Source organism: Mustela putorius, unplaced genomic scaffold, assembly GCF_011764305.1.
Source record: "Mustela putorius furo isolate JIRA1106 unplaced genomic scaffold, ASM1176430v1.1 tig00000868_pilon_pilon_pilon, whole genome shotgun sequence".
In the NCBI taxonomy this organism is placed as follows: Eukaryota; Metazoa; Chordata; class Mammalia; order Carnivora; family Mustelidae; genus Mustela; species Mustela putorius.
The window spans coordinates 6,605,930-6,628,252 of record NW_025421502.1 but is presented as its reverse complement, the minus strand read 5'-3'; the positions used below and the strand labels follow the sequence as shown (position 1 = coordinate 6,628,252).

General features: G+C 36.4%; 1 protein-coding gene across 14 annotated transcripts in view; it reads right to left on the bottom strand.

Annotated features, from left to right (window-relative positions):
* The window catches only part of COL25A1 (collagen type XXV alpha 1 chain), a 460,001-nt gene that overhangs the window by 89,032 nt on the left and 348,646 nt on the right, over positions 1-22,323 (bottom strand). For all 14 annotated transcript variants that reach the window (XM_013054002.2, XM_004748091.3, XM_045085556.1 and 11 more), the window contains 2 exons: positions 10,862-10,888; positions 8,806-8,850 (listed from right to left, as the gene is read on the bottom strand). In XM_013054002.2, the coding sequence (XP_012909456.1) occupies positions 8,806-8,850; positions 10,862-10,888 (72 nt within the window). The remainder of the gene's footprint in view (positions 1-8,805; positions 8,851-10,861; positions 10,889-22,323) is intronic.

Here is a 22,323-nt window from a genome sequence, read left to right as displayed (position 1 = left end):
GATAATCTACTGAAATGGGTCTTAAACTGATTAAAGTAATAACTAAACTGAACCTAGTAATCAAACCTTCATTATTCATTTTTTTAAAGTACAAATGTTTAAAAATGTAAAATAAGTAAACATAGCAGTTTTATCAATAATATTATGGCATGGACTCTCTCAGAAATATGCCTGCGAATTATGACTGCTTATTTCAGTTTTTGTTCTGCTAAGAAATGTAACAGAAATGTACAAAATATAATTTGAACAAAAAGATAGCTAAGAATTTAGTGGTCAAAGGAAATAGCTAAATTGCATTAATTTGGGCAAAATTTACATTAATGAGAATTATGTGCCTTGAGTACACCCCTAATCTTTGAAGGTCTGTGTAGAAGTCCACATGGATGACGCCACATTCTACCCCATAGTGCTAATATCCTCTCTTCCTCTTCCCAACCCTCATCCTCTTCTTCACCAGGACGGGCCTTGGAGGCTGCGTGTGAACCTCACAGCCTGCAAGCTTTGCCCACAGCTCCCCACCCAGAGCGGTTCCAAGGTTACCAACAGGTTTAGGGGTGCCTACACCAGCTGTGGGGTTGTTCACGGGACTATGGACCTGAAGAAGAGGCCAATACAAGCACTAGAAGCAGAATCAGGACACGTGAGGCAGAAATTCTTGGGTCGTGGACCTACGATGTGATCAAGAAATGGGGAAACTGGGCTTTGAGTAGTCATGCCTCCTTGGCCCTCACTCTGTGGGGAGGGTTATACCATAGGAGGGACAGAGGAGGCATCATGAGAAGCACTGCTTGCCTGAGTCTAAGGGAAACGCTATCCAGTATCACCTTTGTAAGTAATTTATGAAAGGTACCAAAAGGAGCAAAAACCAACCAGAGAGCATGGTGTCATAGAGAACTGTGTTTTCTGTATGTATACAAAAATTGTTCACCATGTACATGCTTATGGGGGAGAGAAGACTGAGAACAAAGACATGTTTTAGGAAACTATAATCAAAGTGTTAAGTGTTCTAGGACTTGCAACATGACACGCCCTTGATAATATATTGACTTTTTTAAGTTTTAAAGCCCAGCTAATTTCTTCTTTCCTAAAGCATAGTCCTTAATGATAAATCTATGTGCACTTTGAATGATGAATTATTTTTTTTCTCTTGGGAAGAGAATGTGCCTAATTATTAATAGAAATGTTAGGTGGTTATATCCAGTTGGAAAAATTCTAAAGATCAGTGAAGAGTAGTAGAAAGAAATAATAGTTCTTACTAACATTTGCTTATACACCCAGGAGGCTTCTGAGTCATGGAGTTATTAATGCCCCTAGTACAGAAAGGAACATAGTCGGTTCTTATTTAATATTGTAAGAATATTTAACATTTTAATAAAGTTACATCTGTTACTTTATTTTTCCTGATTAAACGTTCAGATAAATATTTTAATCTTCATTTGATGAATGAAGACACTAAGGCTCAGAGAAGATAAATACCTTGCCCAAGGTCCTACAAATACTGAAAAGCAAAACTAGGTTATTCTGAATTTAATATCCTCATTCTTTTTTTTTTTAATAAAGGCTTCAGTTAGTTTCATTTTTTAAAAAAGATTTTATTTATTTATTTGAGAGAGAGAGAGAGAGCAAGCATGAGGGGGGAAGGTCAGAGGGAGAAGCAGACCCCTGCTGAGCAGGGAGCCCAATACGGGACTCTATGCTGAGACTCCAGAATCATGACCTGAGCTGAAGGCAGTCACTCAACTAACTGAGCCACCCAGTCACCCTAAGATCCTCATTCTTTTTTTTTTTTTTAAGATTTTATTTATTTATTTATTTATTTATTTATTTGACAGAGAGAGAGATAACAAGTAGGCAGAGAGGCAGGAAGAGAGAGAGGAGGAAGCAGGCTCCCTGCTGAGCAGAGAGTCCGATGCGGCGCTCAACCCAGGACTCTGAGATCATGAACTGAGCTGAAGGCAGTGGCTTAACCCACTGAGCCACCCAGGCACCCCCTAAGATCCTCATTCTTAATGGTGGGAGCAGAGTCATGCACAGTGAGAACAAACTACCTGGCTTTGAAGCTGAACTCTAATACAAGCACCTCGGTAACTCTGGGTAAAATATTTGTCCTCCCAGTTGCTCGTTAATATAGTGGAGATGCCAGTTCCTCCTTCCTGGGATTGCCGTGAGGAATAAGTGAACTAATATGCACACCACACTAAGGACAATACCTGATACTAAATGCTGAATAGGGGGCGCCTGGGTGGCTCAGTGGGTTAAAGCCTCTGCCTTCGGCTAAAGTCATGATTCCAGGGTCCTGGGATCGAGCCCCACATCGGGCGCTCTGCTCAGCAGGGAGCCTGCTTTCCCCTCTCTCTCTGCCTGCCTCTCTGCCTACTTGTGATCTCTGTCTGATAAATAAATAAAATCTTAAAAAAAAAATTCTGAATACATACACCGCGCTTTTCTGTTCTCTGCAATGGGCAGAGAAGACAGAGAAGAGAATCCTGAAAGTAATTCAATTTCTCACAAATTAACCCTTCTGATACTGATACTGTTTCGCAGTTGGAAAATGGTCACGATCTCTTGGCAGTGTGGTCTCATAACAAATGAACGGAATTGGGTAGGTGCTAAACTGTTAGGATTGTCACAGTAAGTTATTTCATTGCAATGCCTTTTATTTATTTATGTACTTTTATATGTTTATTTATTTATTTCAGAGAGAGACAGCAGGAGCGGGGGTGGGGGGTTGGTCATAAGCTTGGAGAAAAGGTAGACCATGATGAATACAGAAGCCCCATTATGCTTGGTAATATGGTATTTTGGAAACCAAATTCTGAGAGCAAGCTTGTCTGTAATTTAATTTGTAAGTAGTGCACCATAGGGGTAGTTTCTCTCCCTTCGCCAAATGCTGGCCACCTGTTGGGTCTCACCTAAGTCACCTGTCTATTCAGAGAAGCATCACTTGGCATTACTTGGCTCTGGGCACCAGACTCTCTGCCACAGTCTTTAACAGAATTGTGACATAACAGGCTTTTGGTATAACTGTTCATTTAATGTCCCCATCCCCAGTTATGCTGGAAATTCCATGAGGACCGGGAGAGATGGTGCCTGGTACCCAGTAGTAAGGGCTGTATGGATGACTGAAAAAAATCAACAAGTCAATCAGTGGACACATTTATGGGAGGTTTTTTAAAAAAGCTTTCCCAGATTACATACACAATTGAATCAGATGTAGTAAATCAGTATTTTTGTAATCCCTTCTGGAAAATATGGTGTTCTTTCAATTAAAATGGAAAATAAGGGGACTTGATGATCTCATAAATCAAACCCATTTGCTTTGTTTGTTTTGGGATGGTCTGTGAGCAGCTTGCCTTCTCTCACACCCTTCCCCCAGGAATCCCTTTCCCCAACTTTTCATTCTTCCCTCTCCCGTTATTTTAGTAGAATGACAGAATTTTGTAGAATGATAACTATTATCAAATTCTATAGTAATATGCCTAAATGAAGTCAGGGGGAAAGTGGTTTAAAAAAATCTTTACTGTACTTCATTTATTTCAAGCCAACATTAAACTACCTCTTGTAACCAACTTTTCATTCCTCTCTAAAGGAACGTAAAATTAATTACATGCAGAATAGAAATATTGTTTGTCCCACTTAACAAGTAAAATTGAGTGAAAACCCTCTTTAAGAGTAAGCATGTATGCAAAAATGCCAGAGAATGTATGAATCACACTTAAGGAAAAAGTGATTTGACTACATGAAATGTTCTGTAATAGGAAAATGATGATGTCTCTTTTAGAAGAAAGAACACGTCCTATTATTATAGTTACTAGAGAAAAAAAGTCCTGTATTCTGAGAATTCTAATGTACATAACTGCTAACTTCAGAAGAGAGAAAAATTCATAAAAACAATTCGTCTCAACTTTAACCTGCAAAATGATTGAATTGCTGTAAGATACTTTCCCTGAACTATTAATTAATCTGGAATCAGAAATCAATCACTTCATTTACTCTGAGTATCTTTCCTTAAAGTCTAAAGTCAGAAAGTCACAACTATACTGGATAAAAGGACCACTGAATAAGTTCTGCTATAGGAAACTTCTAAACTAACCAACCAGAAAACAACAGAACTATACCATATTCAAATCCTTCAGGAATTTGATTCAGAGCCAAGGAAGCCAAAGAAAAGAGGGTATTTAGTTGTTACAGTAAGTGAATCAAGAATAAAAAATATTGAGTTCATCGAACAGTGCACTGAACAGACTTGAATAAACAGCTTGACCTTTGGAAGTCTGAGAGCTTCAATTTATCTGTTCTCTAAATACACTTACAATAAAAATGCCATTAGAAGTATGCTGTGAGGATTAATGTCAGTGAAGACCATGAGATCCACAGATAGGAGATGAAAAGGAATTCTAAATACCATAACTATAAGCTAATTAAAATTTAATGTTCCTTAAAAATCACATAGCTATCTGGGCTAGACTCGTAGATGATACACTAATCATTTTTTATTAGAAGATGATAACGCTAGCATCATTTTTTATTTATATTATATATTGAAGTTTAAAAATAATAAATTTCAGAAAAATCCATGAATAAGATCTTCTGATATTTGTCTTTTGCTTTGGAAATAATCCCTATGACTCTGGAGCTTCAGAAATACTCTAGCTTGCCGAGACAAAATAATTGGTTCTTAATCCTGAAAATATTTATTATTATTTTCATGGTAACAAACAGACAAGGCTGTTAAGTGCACCAATTAGACTTTTAATGTACCCTGTCTCTGTCCCCAGATCTCTTCTTCAGTGCTATTTGCCCAGTAAACTGTCATTATGATGATTCATTTTTATGGGTGCTAATTAATGTGAAAATGTGGAGAGAAGAAAAATGTAGGGTTCTAATATCACTAATAAAAGTTGAGATTTTGAAAGTTCTGATACACACATATAAGCAAAAAAAAATTTTTTTGTTATATTCAGTTAGCCAGCATATGGTACATCATTAGTTTTTGATGTAGTGTTCAAAGATTCATTAGTAGTGTACAACACCCAGTGCTCATCACAACGCATGCCCCCCTTAATACCCATTACCTGGTTATCAAAAATTAGAGACAGCAATTAATTTTGTCAAAGGAACTAACGTTTAAAAGATAGTTTAAAAGATGGTTTAAAAGACGATTCTACCACAAAGTTATTTTTAAAAGCTTCCACTTTTCCAATATATCTGAGATGTAGGGTTTAATGGTCAAATATTTAGATATACACGTAAATATATGTAAGTATATATGTATAATATGTATGAATCTCTTCATGTATGCATGTGGGTGTGTGAGAGAGAGAGACAGAAAGACAGAGAGGGATCATGAATAATGGGACACAAACAAAATGCTAATTACACCTTTAAACTAACAAGATCTATTGCTGAAAATTACAATAGTTTGTGTTCAATACGATTAGCTAGGGAAGAAGAGGACAACTTTTCATACATATAGGTAAGACTTAGCATAAAATCCCACCCTAATTGCTTTGGCTGCTGACAACAAATTGGAAATTATGGAAACAAGAGCTTTCAGAAATGGGAACTGAGAATGCTAGAAGCCAAGGTTGACTCGAAAATGAGACACAGCTGACTCTATCTCTTAGAGACTTAGAAATAAATAAGTGCATCCCCTGGTCTCATTTCACAAAGGAAATGTGAAAAGGGTCTTCCAAAGGCTGCCCATGAGATGGAAGGAAACTTAGCATCCTGACCTCAGGGCAGCGCTCTAGGGTGGGTGAGTGGGGAAAGAGCCAAGGGACAGAGAAACATTTTACCTTCCTGTGTAATTTTGCATGTTTGTGTTCTTCCTATCATGATTTAACTGGCTTCTCCTCCCTGCTTAAGGGTAAACCTGGGGCTCATTTGCTGAAAATCCTCCAGTGTGATACTATTCCCACAGACAGTAACATGTATTGAGCATCTGTAACATTGCCTTCACTTTAGAGACATTATCTGGTTAATACTGCAAGGTCTGTATTTCTATTTACACCTGAGCCTTAGAAACATTTAACTTGCCCAAATGAGAACTGGGATCTGACCCATTCATTCTGTCTCTGACTATAGAGTCCACACATTTCCCCTCCATACCACACTGCCTTCCACATTTCACAAAAGAGGCTCAGGAGCCCTTTGTAGACTGTGATGCCAGAAAGAGCTAGATTGGGGTTCACTGCCATGGTACTGCTTATGTAAGTCCTCTCCTAATACAATCGGAAGAACTGGAAGACCATTACAAAATAAAAAATATTCAGATTAGCAGTTAAGGTGACCCACATTTGAAGGAAAATAGTGGGAAAGAAAAAGTCACTACCAAGTTTATTGGCCAAAACCAATCACCAATTTTGTCAGTCTAAATGGATGGAAAACAAATAAAATACATTTAAAAAAATATTTTTCTTTCATATTTTAAAAGAGAAAAATCTTTCTATTTTCTAGTTGTTATTCTGTTGTGTTTCTGATGGCTAGAAAATCATATTTTCCCCTAACCATTTTCTGAAAAATATTTTCTAAGCCACAAAAATACTTCTTTGAAAGTGAAATTGTAATGTGGGAAAAAAGTTTTCTCAAGACAGTTTGAGGACATTTAGGTGCTTTAAAAAAATTATGTCACTGTAAGCTCTTGTTTTAGAAAAGCAAATTGTAGACATCCAAAACATATTTCATATACTGAATCATAGAATTATTACTCTTTTTCCAGCTTTGTTTTTACTGTCTAAATGACTTGCAGTTTCAGTGAAGGACTCATGGTTTTACACTTTATTTTCCTAAAGATAATATAGCATATATTACAAATGTTAGATAATGACTAGTATTAACAGAAATTTCATCCACAAAGTTTTAGGTTAAATTCTATGGAGTAGGAAAATCAATCGTAAACTACGTTTTGCTAATACCTTCATAAAAGTATGAAATTATTTAGATTCCCTAGGTCTTATAGAAAACACTTTAAGATGCCACAAAGATGTATAACAAGACATAAAACTGCAAATATTAACTATTTCCTTGAAATATAATTTAACCTTGGTGACTAGGACAAGAAAATGTCACATTCCTTTCCTTGCTAAGGAAATTGCATATTTCCTTTGCAAAAATAAAGAATATGTAGTCTTCATAAACATGTATGTGACAGTTTTAAGGTTGTTTTGTTTTAGGTTAAAGGTTTCTATAAATTTTCATGATTGTCCCAAAGCTGGAAAAAAAAAAAAGAAGCAAAGAAGAAAAAGCAAAACATTAACCTTAAGGGTATAAGCTTTGTTCTTCACCAGTGTTAAAAACATTTCTCTTATATCCATATCTGTCCTTTCAAAAATATTATCTTGACTTACCTAACTTCAAAATCAATCTTAGAATGAGTATAATTCCAAATTTTTATGTATCCCTCCATGATCTACAATGCTCTTATAGAAAGTTAAGCTTTGACCTTTACCAGGATTTGTGAAGCAAACAGATACGCATTTTATTAAGTGGTAAACTGAGCAGTGACTTGGGCAGTTCACTCCTGAGGAGTATTTGGTTTGTGGACTAACGGATACCATAAGCCTTGGTTGAGGACATCAGTTTCACTGCGAATTGAGTAATTGTGGAAGCACAGAGCCTTGTTTAAGATACAGATTGATCACATTTCCAGAATTTCACCAAAATAAAACGAAACGAAAGTTTCATTGTAAAATCCCCCTGTCATAAAGGCATTTAATCTTCACATCGACCCTAACAGGTGGAAACTGTTACTGCCTTCCATTTACAAACGAAGAGACCGAGGCCAGAGAGTTCAAGGACTTTGCCAAAATTCATGTGTCCTGTAAGTGGCAGACTCATGCTTTTTGCTAGCCCCTCTGTAGGTTTTAAATAGTGATTGTTAATTATCATCTTATTGGAGAAGAAAAGATGGACAAAATGGAAAAGTCCCTAGCAGGTCTACTCTGTATGTCAATATTGGGCTGCTTAAGATTTCAGAATTTTATCCAGAGTGCATGGATTTAAAATTTTCTGTTGAATGCAAGCTGATGGGAGTCCAAAAATCCTGTGGGAGACACGGGAAGTCCCTAGCTCAGCCAGTCCCTGGCTCCTTGTAGACGGGCTTTGTTAGCTGCCCCTGTGATATTCCTGGTCTCTGTGAGGTTCCAGATTGAAAAGCCAGTCAGCACTGTTGGGGAGCACAGAAAAGCAGCCTTACCTGTGGGAAGATACTAGATGCTTTGTCCAACCAGTAAATATGTTGCAGGAGTAGATGTAACCACTCACATAGATACGTCTGTGTAGAGTTGTGGGGGTTTCTTATTTTATTCCCCCTTCATTATTAACAGTACAATAAAAGTATACTACCAAAGCTTAGCAAGTCTATTTAAATGCTGATTTTTCTTAACAGTAAAAAGAGCTTACTCCTAGGTTCAGAATATTCCAATAGGTTCCCTCTGTAAGAATAACTTTTGTTAATGAGAGAAGTAACACATGTTACTTTTGCCATGCCAAGAATAAATTGGAGTGTATTTTGTTTATTACAATTAGTGTTAAATACAACATTTTTCCTATTCTATGTATAAGAAAGATATAGTTGTATTCCTATAAAACTTATCAAAAGAAAATGGAAAATTTTCTAAGAGTTTCTATTTTATGCATCATTAAAAATTAAAATATTTGGATCTTTTGCACCATAATTTCCCTACATTTCAAAAGTATATGTAGTGTTTTTATAAGTATGTAAACTTTTTACTAACATTACTAACTAGAATGATTTTGTAATTTTAACCCTTTAAATGATCAGAAATAGTCTATAGAACTTACCTTTTGACCATTCACCCCTGGAATTCCAGGTTCTCCAACAGAACCCTAAGAAAACACAGGATTAAATTAAGCAGACGAAATCATAAAATATTTCAACTTTATATTTGTATTGTATTAATTATGTGAGTCATAACCTTACCTTGCTAAAACAAGCGCAAAAGGTTAAGGTTTCAGATACATATCCACGGAATTCAGATATATAGTAATGTAAGCAGATTCATCAAGCATTCTCAGAAACCATGGAATTGAATTTAACCATGTTTTTAAATATCCACTTAAACCTAATATGATTTTAAAGAAATTTACATCATAAATTGGGATCCACAACTCTCAGAAGACCACATGGCTCTAAATGTTGGTGCTTTTAAGAAATAAACAGGCTTAGTTCCATCTGGGAAAGCCTAGCAGTAGCAGTAACTTGCATTTCAAGAGTTTAAATGCCATAAAACAAAAGGTAATTAAAGTAACAACCACTTGTTCCACAATTAGTCAAAAAAAAGCACTTAGGCTATAAACTCAAATTTGCTGTATTTGGAGCATTTTCCCCTGGACTTTCAGGGAGTACATTTAAGCCAGGAGAGTGTGAATATGTCTTCCAACAACTGGAAAAGGTGTTACAAATGTTAAATACTGACTAGGAATAAAAAACAGCACATCAAATATTAAGTAAGTGTGTGCGTGTGTGTGTGTACACATGGGCACACGCACACTGGGGTGATAATGAATGGTTGGACGTAGGTGGGGTGAACTGAGAATAAGAAAGCTAATAATCACCTGAGAAAATCTATGACATTTACCTGAATATAAAAACATTAACAAATATTTTCAAATAGTGATGTCATTTCCCCTTTCAGGCTCTGGAGAAACCATTTTTAAATAAAATGTGTTTATTCTTTGTCTAGCCTAGAAAACAGATTTTTCTCAGTTCATGTATGAAATAAAATTTCTTTAATAATAATGGGAAAGGTTTTTTTAAACAGTAAATACAAACCTAAAGCTGCTCTAAAAGAGGAAGTCTATTAAAAATATAGTCACTATAAAAAATACAGCCATTATATGCAAAACATATTGAGATGGCCAGTTCCTTAGTGCTTTAGGTAATTATATTGAGTGGGTCATTAAACGACTTCCTGAAGCCTCAGGCAGTAATTTTACCCTGGTTGCATGTGGATTAGGGTAGCTTTACAATTTCACACCATGCTTAATAGAGACATTATTGCAAAGGACAAAGTGTTCTTATACACAAGTTGTCTCACAACTCATTGGCTTTGGACTTGGTTTTGTAGGATTATATTTCAACAGATGCCGCGTGCCCAGCACTTGGGGGATAAAAAGTCTCTATCTTTGGTGGATTCCAAAGATAAAGAATAATCACTTTTCCACCTGTTGTAATGCAATTGTTTTCTTTAGTTTTCTGTAGGTTAGATATCCTTTTCCCCCCATTGTGAGGTGGGAGTTATAATAGGGAAAGGGGACTTAGCAATATTTTGTTGGCAAAAGGCCATCTACCTACTACTGATATATTTACTACTGTATATTGATGTAATTTTGGAAGTGCTAGACCACCTCCATCAGAATGTAATGGTGAATTCTGATGACTGGAAAATGACAATCAGGAAGTCATTTTTCAGATTACCTTGCAAAGGGAAACACTTGTGGACCAATGGAATATAGTTACCATACAACAAGCATGTCTTCTGTTCTGGTCTGTTCTACGATCATTTGGTCATAATACTTGAGCAGGACCATGCAATCGATCTGCCATGTCCTATGACCCTTCAAATTCTGAGCTTTGTCACAATGCTTAACATTAAAAATTCAGTAATGTAAAGTTCGGCAGAGAGCTTAAAAAGAGTTTACTCTGGATTTATTGGATTCCCTATAATGGAGTTGATTAGAAATCTAAGGGCTCACGCTAAATGATTGTATTTTTAGAAAGAAGAATGCACAATCAAGATGTTTCAGCATGGCTTACAGTAGCTAATTCTATTCACCTCTCATGCTAGCCATTAGGCAATGCAAGTATAATTACTTCCCCGTACTATTTATACTCTACCTTTTGTCCTGGAGGCCCCAGAGGACCCTAAAAAAAGAAAAATTATTCAATTAACATAATAATGTAACCATTGAAACTTAAAGGACCAATTAAAACTGTCCTAGTCTGCAAGCTTCTCTATGCTGTGCAGAAATATGCTGATGTTTTGTATGCCAAGGAAAATGGAAATTATTGGTTGGAAGTACACAATAGGTCTTCTCTCTTGTTTTCTTTTGAAAAACACTAAGCATCTGTAGTAGTTTTTCCTTTCAAAAAAAAAATCTTTGCTGTTCTGGTGCATCTTTTTCTTCAAATACCTGCAAATCCATCACCTCCATCTCATTTAGAAAGCTAGAGTTGTTGTGGCTAGAAACAGAGAAAATGCAAGGCAGTTCCCAGAAAGCAGCTCGTTATGTGACTTCTGCATCTTCAAAACTTCAGTAAGCAGATTTGCAAAGGGAATCACTGAATAGCATGACAAAGGAACATATTTTGTTCGATTCTTCCTCTTATGAAATGTGGCCAACTAACTGGCACAAAAACTTGTTTACAAACTAGGGGATGCCAAGGTCAACTGTGGCACCGAGGGTGTACCAGAAAAGGAAACAAAAGATGCTGTCAGTTGTCGATAACCTATGACACTGGGCACACTGGAGGGGTTAGAATATTCCGGAAGATGGATGGGAATATTTACATATAAAATGGAAATATAGCAGTTCTGAGATTTAGCTGTTTTTCAACCACAGTCAGCATTGGGATTCTGTTGGCTTTATGTAGAATTAGATGCAGGTTTGGGATGGTGGAAAAGAGCACAAAGACATCCAGCTATAATTCTGACTATTTATGTCTATTTTTACATAAAACATTGAGCATTTTCCTACTAATTCAAAAATTCTTTTAATGTTAGTATATTTTAACAAAGTTACACTTTATAAGTGATGGTAAATGATAATTTATGACTTCATGTTAACTAGTTCTGTATTCTGTTACATCTAATGAACGGCTAACCTATTTTCAATGTGTGACATTTCAGTTAATCAGCATCTTAATTCATACTCTGTAACATTAAAGAAAGCATAGAGTGCACATTAGAGGGAGAATTGGTCATGCATAATTTTTATTAAAAATACACCACGTTTAGGACCATTCAGAGAATCTGTTCCTCATAAATTATTTTGTAATCCTCATAGGAAGACTAAGAATTTCCTCACAAAATCAGCTTTAGGTTATTGAAAGTGCACAGTGCAACATCACTTTTCTGTGTTTCTTTTTTATTTACTCAACCAGGTAGCTTCTTAATGAGCTGGGTATCTGGCATATCTTTGTAGTCAGAGAGCCTTCCTTCCCATTTCATGCCCCCTATTTAAAATTCTCCCTGTGTTTGATTTTGCAGAGAAAATTGAGGCTATCAGGTGAAAATTCCCACACCATCATGTCTCTCATCAATCCAAACCCATATGGACCTCCTTCCTAGCCAGAGGGAGAATAGGCACCCCCTCCTCTGCAGACAGATACATCCAATACACTTTGGAATCCATCCTTCCCTCTGTCCTTGGGGATCTTTCTCCATCAATTATCCCTGCATCTATATCAGAGCCTCCTGCTTTCCACTAGGTCCTTCTCCATAGCCCATAAACAGGTTTAATCATCTCTCTCTTAGGTAAATTGTTTGGGAAGTGAATGCTAATGCTAAGTAAAGGCAGAATTCGGCACTTGTAGCGATAGGGGAGCTGAAAGTAGAAGAAGACTTGGGTTTTATTGTGGTCTATAACTCCATCTGCCCCACCATCTCCAGGGCATTTCACTTCTTAAAATGTTGATGTCAGGAAGGAAATCCTATAACAAAAAGTACATTAATTCAATGTTTAGACTGAGAATGGATAAGTGCAATTCGAAAAGGTTTGTTTCCATTTAAACCTAACCTTGCCACTTGAAAAAAGATTGTGCAGTACAATTGAGTTTTTCACTGCATTGATGTATAACTCAGGAAGGGAATATTTCATTGAAAAATCAGAGCAAATTTGAAATCAAGCGTTTTAACAAGCAATTAACATTTCTGTATTTTCTAACTTGGTCTCTGTTGCATGACCACATTAAAGTAAAGATTTAGAAAGACGACCCATAACTGTGAAATCTACAAAATTATATTGCCTATTTTAACACAATATTTCATGAAAATCAAAGGAGAGCTATAGAGAAAATAGATACAAAATTTTTCTTCATGGTTAGGAAACTACTTCTATTTTTGCTAAACTCTAAAAATAAAAGTAGTTTTAAAGATGTAACATTAATTTTGGATTGTGAATACAAGTCTTGTGGATTATTCAGAACTATGTTGCCAAGGATATATTCTCAGCTACCAAAAATGTGCATACAGTCCTTTGATCTCACTGGCAGGAAAAATGGTAGCAAGCCAAGGACAGTGTCATCTGTTACTAGCAGGGGAGAGGGAATTGACTGGAGTTGGATAGAAGGCACAGACATACTTCTAAGTATACACACACACACACACACACACACACCCCAAATAGTTACTTTGCTGATCAAGATCTTACTTATATGTGTATTTTGAGTGTCCTTCGATTCATAAACCCATTATACACCCATGACATTGCGGTCATTAAATTCAAGTTTACAAATGAAAGCTTCACTGCTCAAAAATTGACTTTAGGGACTCCTGGGTGGCTGTCAGTTAAGTATCCGGCTTTGGGTAAGGTCATGATCCCAGGGTCTCAGGATGGGGCCCAGCACTGGGCTTCCTGCTCAGCAGAGAACCTGCTTCTCCATCTCCTGCTCCCTCTGCTTCTGCTCTCTCTATCAAATAAATAAATAAAATCTTCTTAAAAAATGGATTTTGAAGTTAGAGTATGTTATGGCCAATTGATTAAGATATTTATACTTGACTAGTTTTGTGGTTTCTAGAGAAAATATAAATTAATAAAGTAACAAGCAAATGCCATATAACCATTCATTAACCTATCTAATCCTCTTAAATTAATTTATATTTTCAGCCTGCTCAAAAGTCATTACGAATAATGACTCAGATGAACAATGTCATAAGTTCACTACTCATTGGTCATGTTAGTGCTTTTATTATTCCCAAAATTAAAGACAATTTTTCTAGTGTTGTAAGATTTCTAAAATAATTCCATTATTATTGTCTCTGTAACTTAAGTTTGGATTAAATAGTTTTCCAAAATAAGAGCCAATTTTTCACCATTTTTATTAATCAATAAATTGTTCCTTTTTAGATATTTTCTTGGTGGGCACCGTTATGTTTGCATATACTTTATAGAGACTCAATTTAAATGGGAATAATCTGGTCCTTCATTATTCAAAATAATTTCTGTGCATATGTCTCAAGATTAAAAACTGTTCACCATATAGAATCTCAACATATTAAACTGTATTTATTCAAGTTTAACTACAGAAGTGTCAGACTGTAGTTTAAAGCTTAAAATACATTTATTTCAGTATAGGTTTCAGGCAATGTATTCAAAAGATAAAAACCAAATGAGCCATTAAAAAATCCCAAGTGCCAAGTACTAATATCACCCATCTGCTGATGGGTGATAAATTTTTGGTTTAAATTTTTCTCTATAAATATATATTCACATATTTATAAAATCTACTTGACTAGGCAGCAAATTCTTTAGGTCATATATTTTACATCCCCAGTACCCTGGGGTTATGGACATTGGGGAGGGTATGTGCTATGGTGAGTGCTGTGAAGTGTGTAAGCCTGATGATTCACAGACCTGTACCCCTGGGGATAAAAATACATTATATGTTTATAAAACAAAACAAAACAAAAAACCTTACAAACAACACAGCGCCCTTTATTTTCTTTCCTGTTTACCTTTGCCCTTGCTAGATTCCATTTTTAAATATCATAAAATATGTGGACTGTGGTGAGCAAGTCATTCAGAGAAATGTGAGCGTCCTATTTGATGATTGCCTTCACCAAAAAATGTGTGACTCATGGACTGGGAGTGACCCTCTACCCCTCCTGCTCCAAGTATCCCTCTACCTTCCTGCTCCAAGTCTATCAATAATCTCTCCAGCGTGCTCTCTTCATCACCTGCATCACTACAGCCTTGTTCAAACCCTCCTCTCTCCCAGCAAGCTGATGGGCGTCCACCTGAGGGCCACTCTGTCTTTAGTTTCCTTCCACCTCTCTGCACATTGCTACCTGAGTGAGCTTTCTAGAAGCTAAAGGATTTATACCTTTCCTCTACTGAAAACCCTTCAATGGCTTTCCATAGCTTTTGAAAAAAGTTGGAGCTCTTGTAATGATGGTAGTTCACCACATGAGCCAGGCTTTTTTGTCTAGGCACTGCTCTACCTCTGGCTGTCTGCTCCTGCAACTTCACTTTGGTTCTTCTCTCCTCTACCCGTTCCCTCATTCAAAGCTCAGTACCCCCACCTGTGGACCTGGTCCCCTTCTTCTGTTCTTCAAAGCACCCCTAAGATAGCACTTCTTTCATAAAATTTACCAACAGTATTGTAATTGTCTGCCTACTTCCTCCTTCACTAAATGTCTTCACTAAACGCATAGCAGCTGGCATACGGTAATTGTTCAGTGACTCCTTTGCATGCGTTCATTAATTCATCTACTTAATAGTTTTCAAGAACCCTTTGAGTATCAGGCAATGCTCTTGGTGCTGGGGAAACAGCAGTGAACAAAATAAATAAAAATGCATGCCCTCCTAGACTTCATATTCTAACGAATGGAGAAAGAGTAAAAAAATAAATGAGTAAATACAAAGTGTGTCAGGCGGTAAGTGCTAAAGCAAATGGGAATAAGGATTGGGAGGAGTAGGTGTGGTAGTATTCTAAAATCGGGGCGGTGGGGAGGTCAGTGAAGACCTCAGTGATAAAGTGACTCTTGGACGGAGCTCTGAAAGAGGTCAGGCAGAGGCATGTGTAAAAGAGGGAGAAGAATGTTCCAGGCAAGGGAACAGCAAGTACAAAGGCCAAGAGGGGGCACATGAAAAGTGTATTTAAAAAACACCAAAGAAGCTATAGGTACAAAATTGAAGGTGGGGATATGGACAGGGAAGGGAGACTGCATTTGTATGGAATTTTAGATTTTTGTAAGCACAAGAGTGTTTATTTTGAGGATAATAAATATTACAGGAATAAATAAATACATATAAATAAATCAAGTTCTTCTTGTACCATAGACAATAGTGTCTCAAGACGGGAATGAGATTTTTCATCCTTGCATTTACCCAAGTCATTCCAACACTACTGGAATATGCCAGTAGCCTTGAGATTACCCTAAGTGCAAAATGAGAGGAGGAATTTACTTCAAGCCTTCTATATTAAAACAGAAAGGAAAAATCATCTTAGTTTCATAGTCTCATTAATATGGAAAGTGTTGTGGATGTGGATGTAGGTCCAAGGTCTCTAATGCACTTCAGAAAGTCATTATGTAAACCATATCTAGAATTATCCACTCAAATTAATCTTCAAACACACTGTTAAGAAATGGATATTTCTATAACCATTACTCATTGGCTGCACTTTCCAGCTTGTAAAAATTTTAAAAAGCATTTTTTAATGAAGAAAAGCTCTTTTAATTAAAAAAAAAAAAGCTTGATAGATCATGGAATGGAAAAAAATTAATGAATTCTTCTGACACCACCGATGTTAGTCCAAATTTGATTGAGGTATTAATTACTTAAACAGGATGCAGAGTTTCTAAATGATGTGCTTTAGGTTGCCTCTTGGGAGGTGTTTTAAGGCAAGTTCTGGTTGCCTGCTATTAGGAAATGATGTTCTGTGTGAGCAGGGGGCGGACATAGTTCCTGTTCTGTCCCTGATGGCTAACAGTAAAATTTGAAGCTCTGAAAGCTGCTGGTCATTTCTGGATACAAGAATATACAACCAGCTTCTGTAATAAAAAGCACAGGGAACAAGAAAGAGGTGGTCCATCTGTGAAGGGGAGAATAAAAGCCCCAAACTATTAAGCCATTTAAAATTATTTCCTTTTTGAGTTAAGAATCTTCCCATGATTTAATAAGACTTAAGCAAAATGAAGAAAATACATTAAAGTCAGATTCTGTAGGGAAGAATGATAACACACCTAATCTAACTTTTGGTGTCATAAAATATTAGTACCAGAATTTCTCAGGGACATGGTATAACAAACTTTAATCGTAATTTTTTCAAAGATATTAACTTGGTCAAAGGCATCACAAGATCAGAAAATGCATTAACTTAGTTTATAAAGAGTAAGAGGAAATTTGAAATAAATAATGAAAACTTGTCTTGCTTAAGAAGAATTCATTAAAGATGTACTTATATAAAATTCCATATTCTACTTGGATGTTTTGATGAGGGAAGGTCAAGAAACATAAACTCTAACTACTATTATATGTATGTCTGGAGTATAATTCAAGTAATGTTTTACAAGATTCAGATTTCATAGCTTAAGTGTGTGGAAATGTCAAACTAGGAACTACGGGGAAATGTTTAGAATATAAGAGAGTGTGCTGAAATGTTTTCAGTGTAAAAGCCAATGATTTAGTTGCACTGGGTATGAAGGAATAAAGCATAAACAAGAAAGACCAGGATAGTGCTGAGATGGGAGAGCCTCCTATCTTGTTTTGAGTCTTTCATGGACTCTGTCTTCAGTCACACTTAATCATTTATATTTTCCCAAGCAGTCTCCTATTAGTCTTCACATGGAGTTCTTAATAATTCTTCGAGTCTCAGCAGTCATAACTCACTTCCTTTGTGAGCCTTCTCCACTGTTCCCAGACAGAGCTGGTTTTTATCCTCTGTGTTTCTCTAGCACATTTTAACCAGCTATATTTTATTATATTCACATATTTATAAAATCTACTTGACTAGGCAGCAAATTCTTTAGGTCATATATTTTACATCCTCAGTACCCAGTTTGTGCCTAGCAAATAAATATTGACTAACCTGAAGCAATGAATTAATGAACATAAAAATTATTAAATGACATTTATCAAATTTCCTCCATAATCTTATCACACAAACCATCATACCTCTACCATGGGAAAGAGTTCAGAGTTTTGAAACACTTGTTCCTCTTTAAATATCTGGGAGTTTTGTGTCAATAATACAGCCCCATAATTTCTATTATTTGAAATAGTTCTTTTTCTTAAAAAAAATTATTTATTTATTTTCTTGAGAGAGATACAGAGAGAGAGAGAGAGAGAGCGCACATGGGGGATGGGACAGAGGGAGAGGGACAAGCAGACTCTGTCCTAAGCACAGAACGTGATCTGGGGCTCCATCCACCCTGAGATCCTGACCTGAGTGGGAACCAAGAGTCAGATGCTCAACCAACTGAGCCACCCAGACACCCCTGAGGTAGTTCTTTTTTTTTTTTTTTTTAACTTTTCTAAAACAGGTCTACTTTAAAGACTATCGGTAGGATGACATGCCATTCTATTAATTCATGAATACTTGACCAAAAAAATTTTTTTAAAGGATAAATTATTTTTTTTAAAGGAATAAATTCTTTCTGACTTCTCTATCTCAAGGGCTGAGTTTGTGGAGAGGGGGGAAGGATGAGTCATCCACTGGTGTTTCTCAAGATTATGAAGCTGTGACCTCTGTAAGGAAGGTCTCTTAAAGCTCAGGAAATTAAAGAAGTAATCCATTTTTTTTCACTACTTAACAAAACCAGGACCCAAGACAAAATATTGAGCATTAACTACCACCTCAGATTAAAGACAAATCTAGGTATTTGAGAATCTATGTTCTGATTAGGTCCCAAAACAGAGACTCTATCACCTCTCACCAGATATCCAGAGCTGAAATTAGCTCATTCCATTCCTTCTAAATACTTAATAAATTGTTTCTTGTTGCTGAACTCAAAATGGAAATGACCCAGAAAGAAAGAAAAATTAACAGGCTTCCTCTGCCCTCTGTGATTAAGCACACTTCCCTAGTGTACCATAAAGGAAACAAATTTATGGTTCACGAAGGCCTATCACTGTACACTACACTCAGTAAAAAATATTTCTATTGAGTAACGTATAAGTGCTTTTCCTATTTTAAATCAACAATGCTGAGAAACACTAGCTGCTAAAATTTAAATATCCCATGATCAGCAGAAGGAGGACATAAATTTAGGACTATAATATATACTCATCTACTCTTCATGTCTATTTCCCACCTAGACCAGCACTGCCCATCAGAACTTTCTGGAATGATGGAAGTGGTCTATTTTGCTTGATCTAGTATGGTAGCCACTAACTACAAGTGGCCATGGAGCCCTGGAAATGTGGCTATGCAATTGTTTGGAATTGGATTTAAAATTCTATTTAATTAATTTACATTTCAATAGTCACGTGGCTAGTGGCTACTGTATAACAAAATGCAAATCTAGACTTTGGAAAACACAGAAGGCTTCAATCAGGTGAACTGAATTCCAGTCTATTTCTGCCAGACTGCTTTGTGACCTTGGTCAAGTCATTTAACCACTTTGATGCTGTTTCTTTATCTGTGAAGTGATAAACTAGATGATTCCTAAGATTTCTTCTAAACCTTTTACACCCTGCTTTAAAAATAGCCACATAGTGTGACCAGAAATTTGTACAGTTACTTTTCCGCTATTCTCATGAAAATCAGTGTTTTAGTTGCACCATGCATATTCCCGCACACACATATAGTCCAAATAATCGTTAAAGTACAAATGAATTTAAGAAGATGAAGGAGAAAGAGCAGTTTTATGGTAGTGCTGTTGCATTGATCCTGCCTATTCCCACTCCTGGTGTGCAATGACACTTGTTGGGAGAAAACTATAAAGCTGAATCCTTTTATTAGTACCTGATTTATTGATTCATTGATTCGTATAATTCAGTCATTTAGTTTATGCACAATAAGTACCAAGCACAAGTATTGTATGACATGATAAATGTTGTGGAGAGAAGAAAGCTTCTTACTTAGCTCAGTGTGAAGGGGTGTGAATACGTGAGTGTGCATGAAGTTTTTTCAAAGAAGGCGAGCTAAGGAGAAGTCTATTTTTTAAAGAATCCACCCAGACACGTGGACTCTGTTCTGCCCTTCACCCTGGGCTGGAGGTCTCTTGCTTTAGGGCCCATGCTTTAGAGAGTTCTTCTTGGGATGCATGCCTCACACTTGGCCTCCTGACTTCAGATGCTGCTTTGGGCAATAGGGACCCTAGAATTCTTTGCTCCACTGACAGGAGCTCATTTCAAGGACTCTGAGTTGCCTCTCCCTCAGTTCTGTTTTTCTAAAGGTGAAACACATCATTGGTATGCACAACAATGAACTGGTGTAGGAAGCAGAGAGGTGGGTATTTTAAGGTGTGTGGACATAGTTTGATCTTTGAACATTACAGAATGTCTACAGGTGACAGCTCCTGTCTCATAAAATCGAGGGATGAGGTAGTTGTGGGAAACAAAGGGAATAGGCCCGGGCCAAGGGCTGGGACTGGGTTATAGCTTTCTCCACATGCTGCCACACTCTGGCTTGGATCTCCAAGGAGTGCAACAATTTTGCATTTGAACTTTCCAAATCACTATGAGGACATACCTTTGAAGGTCATAGGTCAGAACATATTTTACTTGCCAGTTTATTAGCTTGGCTTATCCTTTTAAATATTTCAGCACATTGTATGAGGGCATCCATTTATATTATTGCCCTAAAATGTGCACATTTGCCCTTAATCTGCAGATGTAAGGCACAGAGCTTATATGGACATGACTTTGTTTTGAAAAGTTTCTTCTTACTCTAGTATTGAGATATGAGTATTTGGTAAAGAGATTTCAGTGTCATTAAAAATCATCATACAAGAGTGATTTATTTTGCCTCAGTATAGCTCTATAATATGTTGGATCCTAAAGATAAAATAAATGATAGCTAGAGAGGTTGATGATATATTTGAAGGGGACAATTTTTAAGGCTTTCTTCCACTAAAACTGAATGTATGACTGTTTTTATTGTATCTCATTATTTACAGAATGTGTAGATGTGCATATATAATATGGATAAAGGGTTATGTAATATGTGTCTGTGCATTTACAATGAAACAGAATAGAATGACAGGACTTTAGATCTGGAAGGGGTCTCAGCTATCATTTGGTCTCACCAGTTTAATATTTGTCTAATATGATACAGCTAGATAGACAAATTTAAATATCTAAATTTGTCTAATATGATACAGCTTTCCAGACCTTTAATTGGAACCAGAGTAAGACAGTTAAAAATAGAGTTGATGCACATCGTAGATGCTAAGGAAGACAAAACAAGATGGAGAATAACACAGACAGTAATCTATTCAGCCTTGTAGACTATCTTTTCAAACTTGTGTTACTTGATTGTACTCTTATACCACTATAAAAATGCTCCTTTAAAAGTCTACTTTTTTTCTAAGTCACTGAGCCAGCTTTAAAGACAAGTCAAACTTCATGCTCTCCTACCACACCAAGGTGACCTTTCAACACCTCTGTTGAAGTCCATGCAGCCAGGAATCCAAAGTGAGTCCTTCTGAGTTGGGCAACTGGACAGGGAAGTGGGCAGCACCAGGAGAAGAAGGCATTACTTGTCTACTTTTCCTTGGTCCGTTTGGAAAACCTAACATTACAGGCTCTGGACAAAAAGCACCAAGGAGATGGGAAGGATTCTGCTGGTGTTGCCTTTACTTGGACTTCATGGACAATCAGATTAAGTGAGGATAATAAAGCATTCGAGAGGTTGCTAAGGCATCCCAGCAGGCAATGTGCACAAATGAAGCAAAGCAGTGTTACTCAATAAGATTCCACTGTAAAAATCAAGTCTAATCGCCAAATATCCTAGGATGATGTTGATCATTTTTGTTATTGTGATTTGGGCTTTTGCTTTCTTAGCCAGATTAAAATCAAAAAGCGAAGACTGCTGTTGTCTCCCATGTCTGCCATCCTGCTGATCAAGACAGTTGACAGACCAAAGTACAGTTAAGTAAAATGAATTTTGGGGGTGGGAGAGCAAAGCATTGTAACTAAATATATTTAAAGTAAACCTTCACATATTGGTTATGTCAATTTTATTTTAAATGAAGCGGAAGCAATTATTTATGTTTATTTATGTTATTATCAGCTAACATAAAATGCATTATTTGCACTTGACCCTAATGTATTAAATGATTTGCAGGAAAAATTAAAATAAACTGAACACATCTATAACCTGTTCAGACATAAGTCCAAATTTTACTGTAAGGAACAATAACAGCAAAAGTACTTCTGAATTAAAAAAAAAAAAAAAATCTCTGACACTACCGGGTCCAACAAATGACATTTGAAATACTCTTATAATTCAGAAAGAAATGAGTGGATATGCTATGGAATTTACGTATATTTGGGAAGAGAATGAAGGATGAAGATAGGGTTTCAGAGTAGAGAAAGTGATTTGGTCTATAAAGCATTGGATGTAGACACTTTGGGCCACAAAATAATTTCCAGGAAATTGGGATGAGTTGACATATTAATAGAGATTTA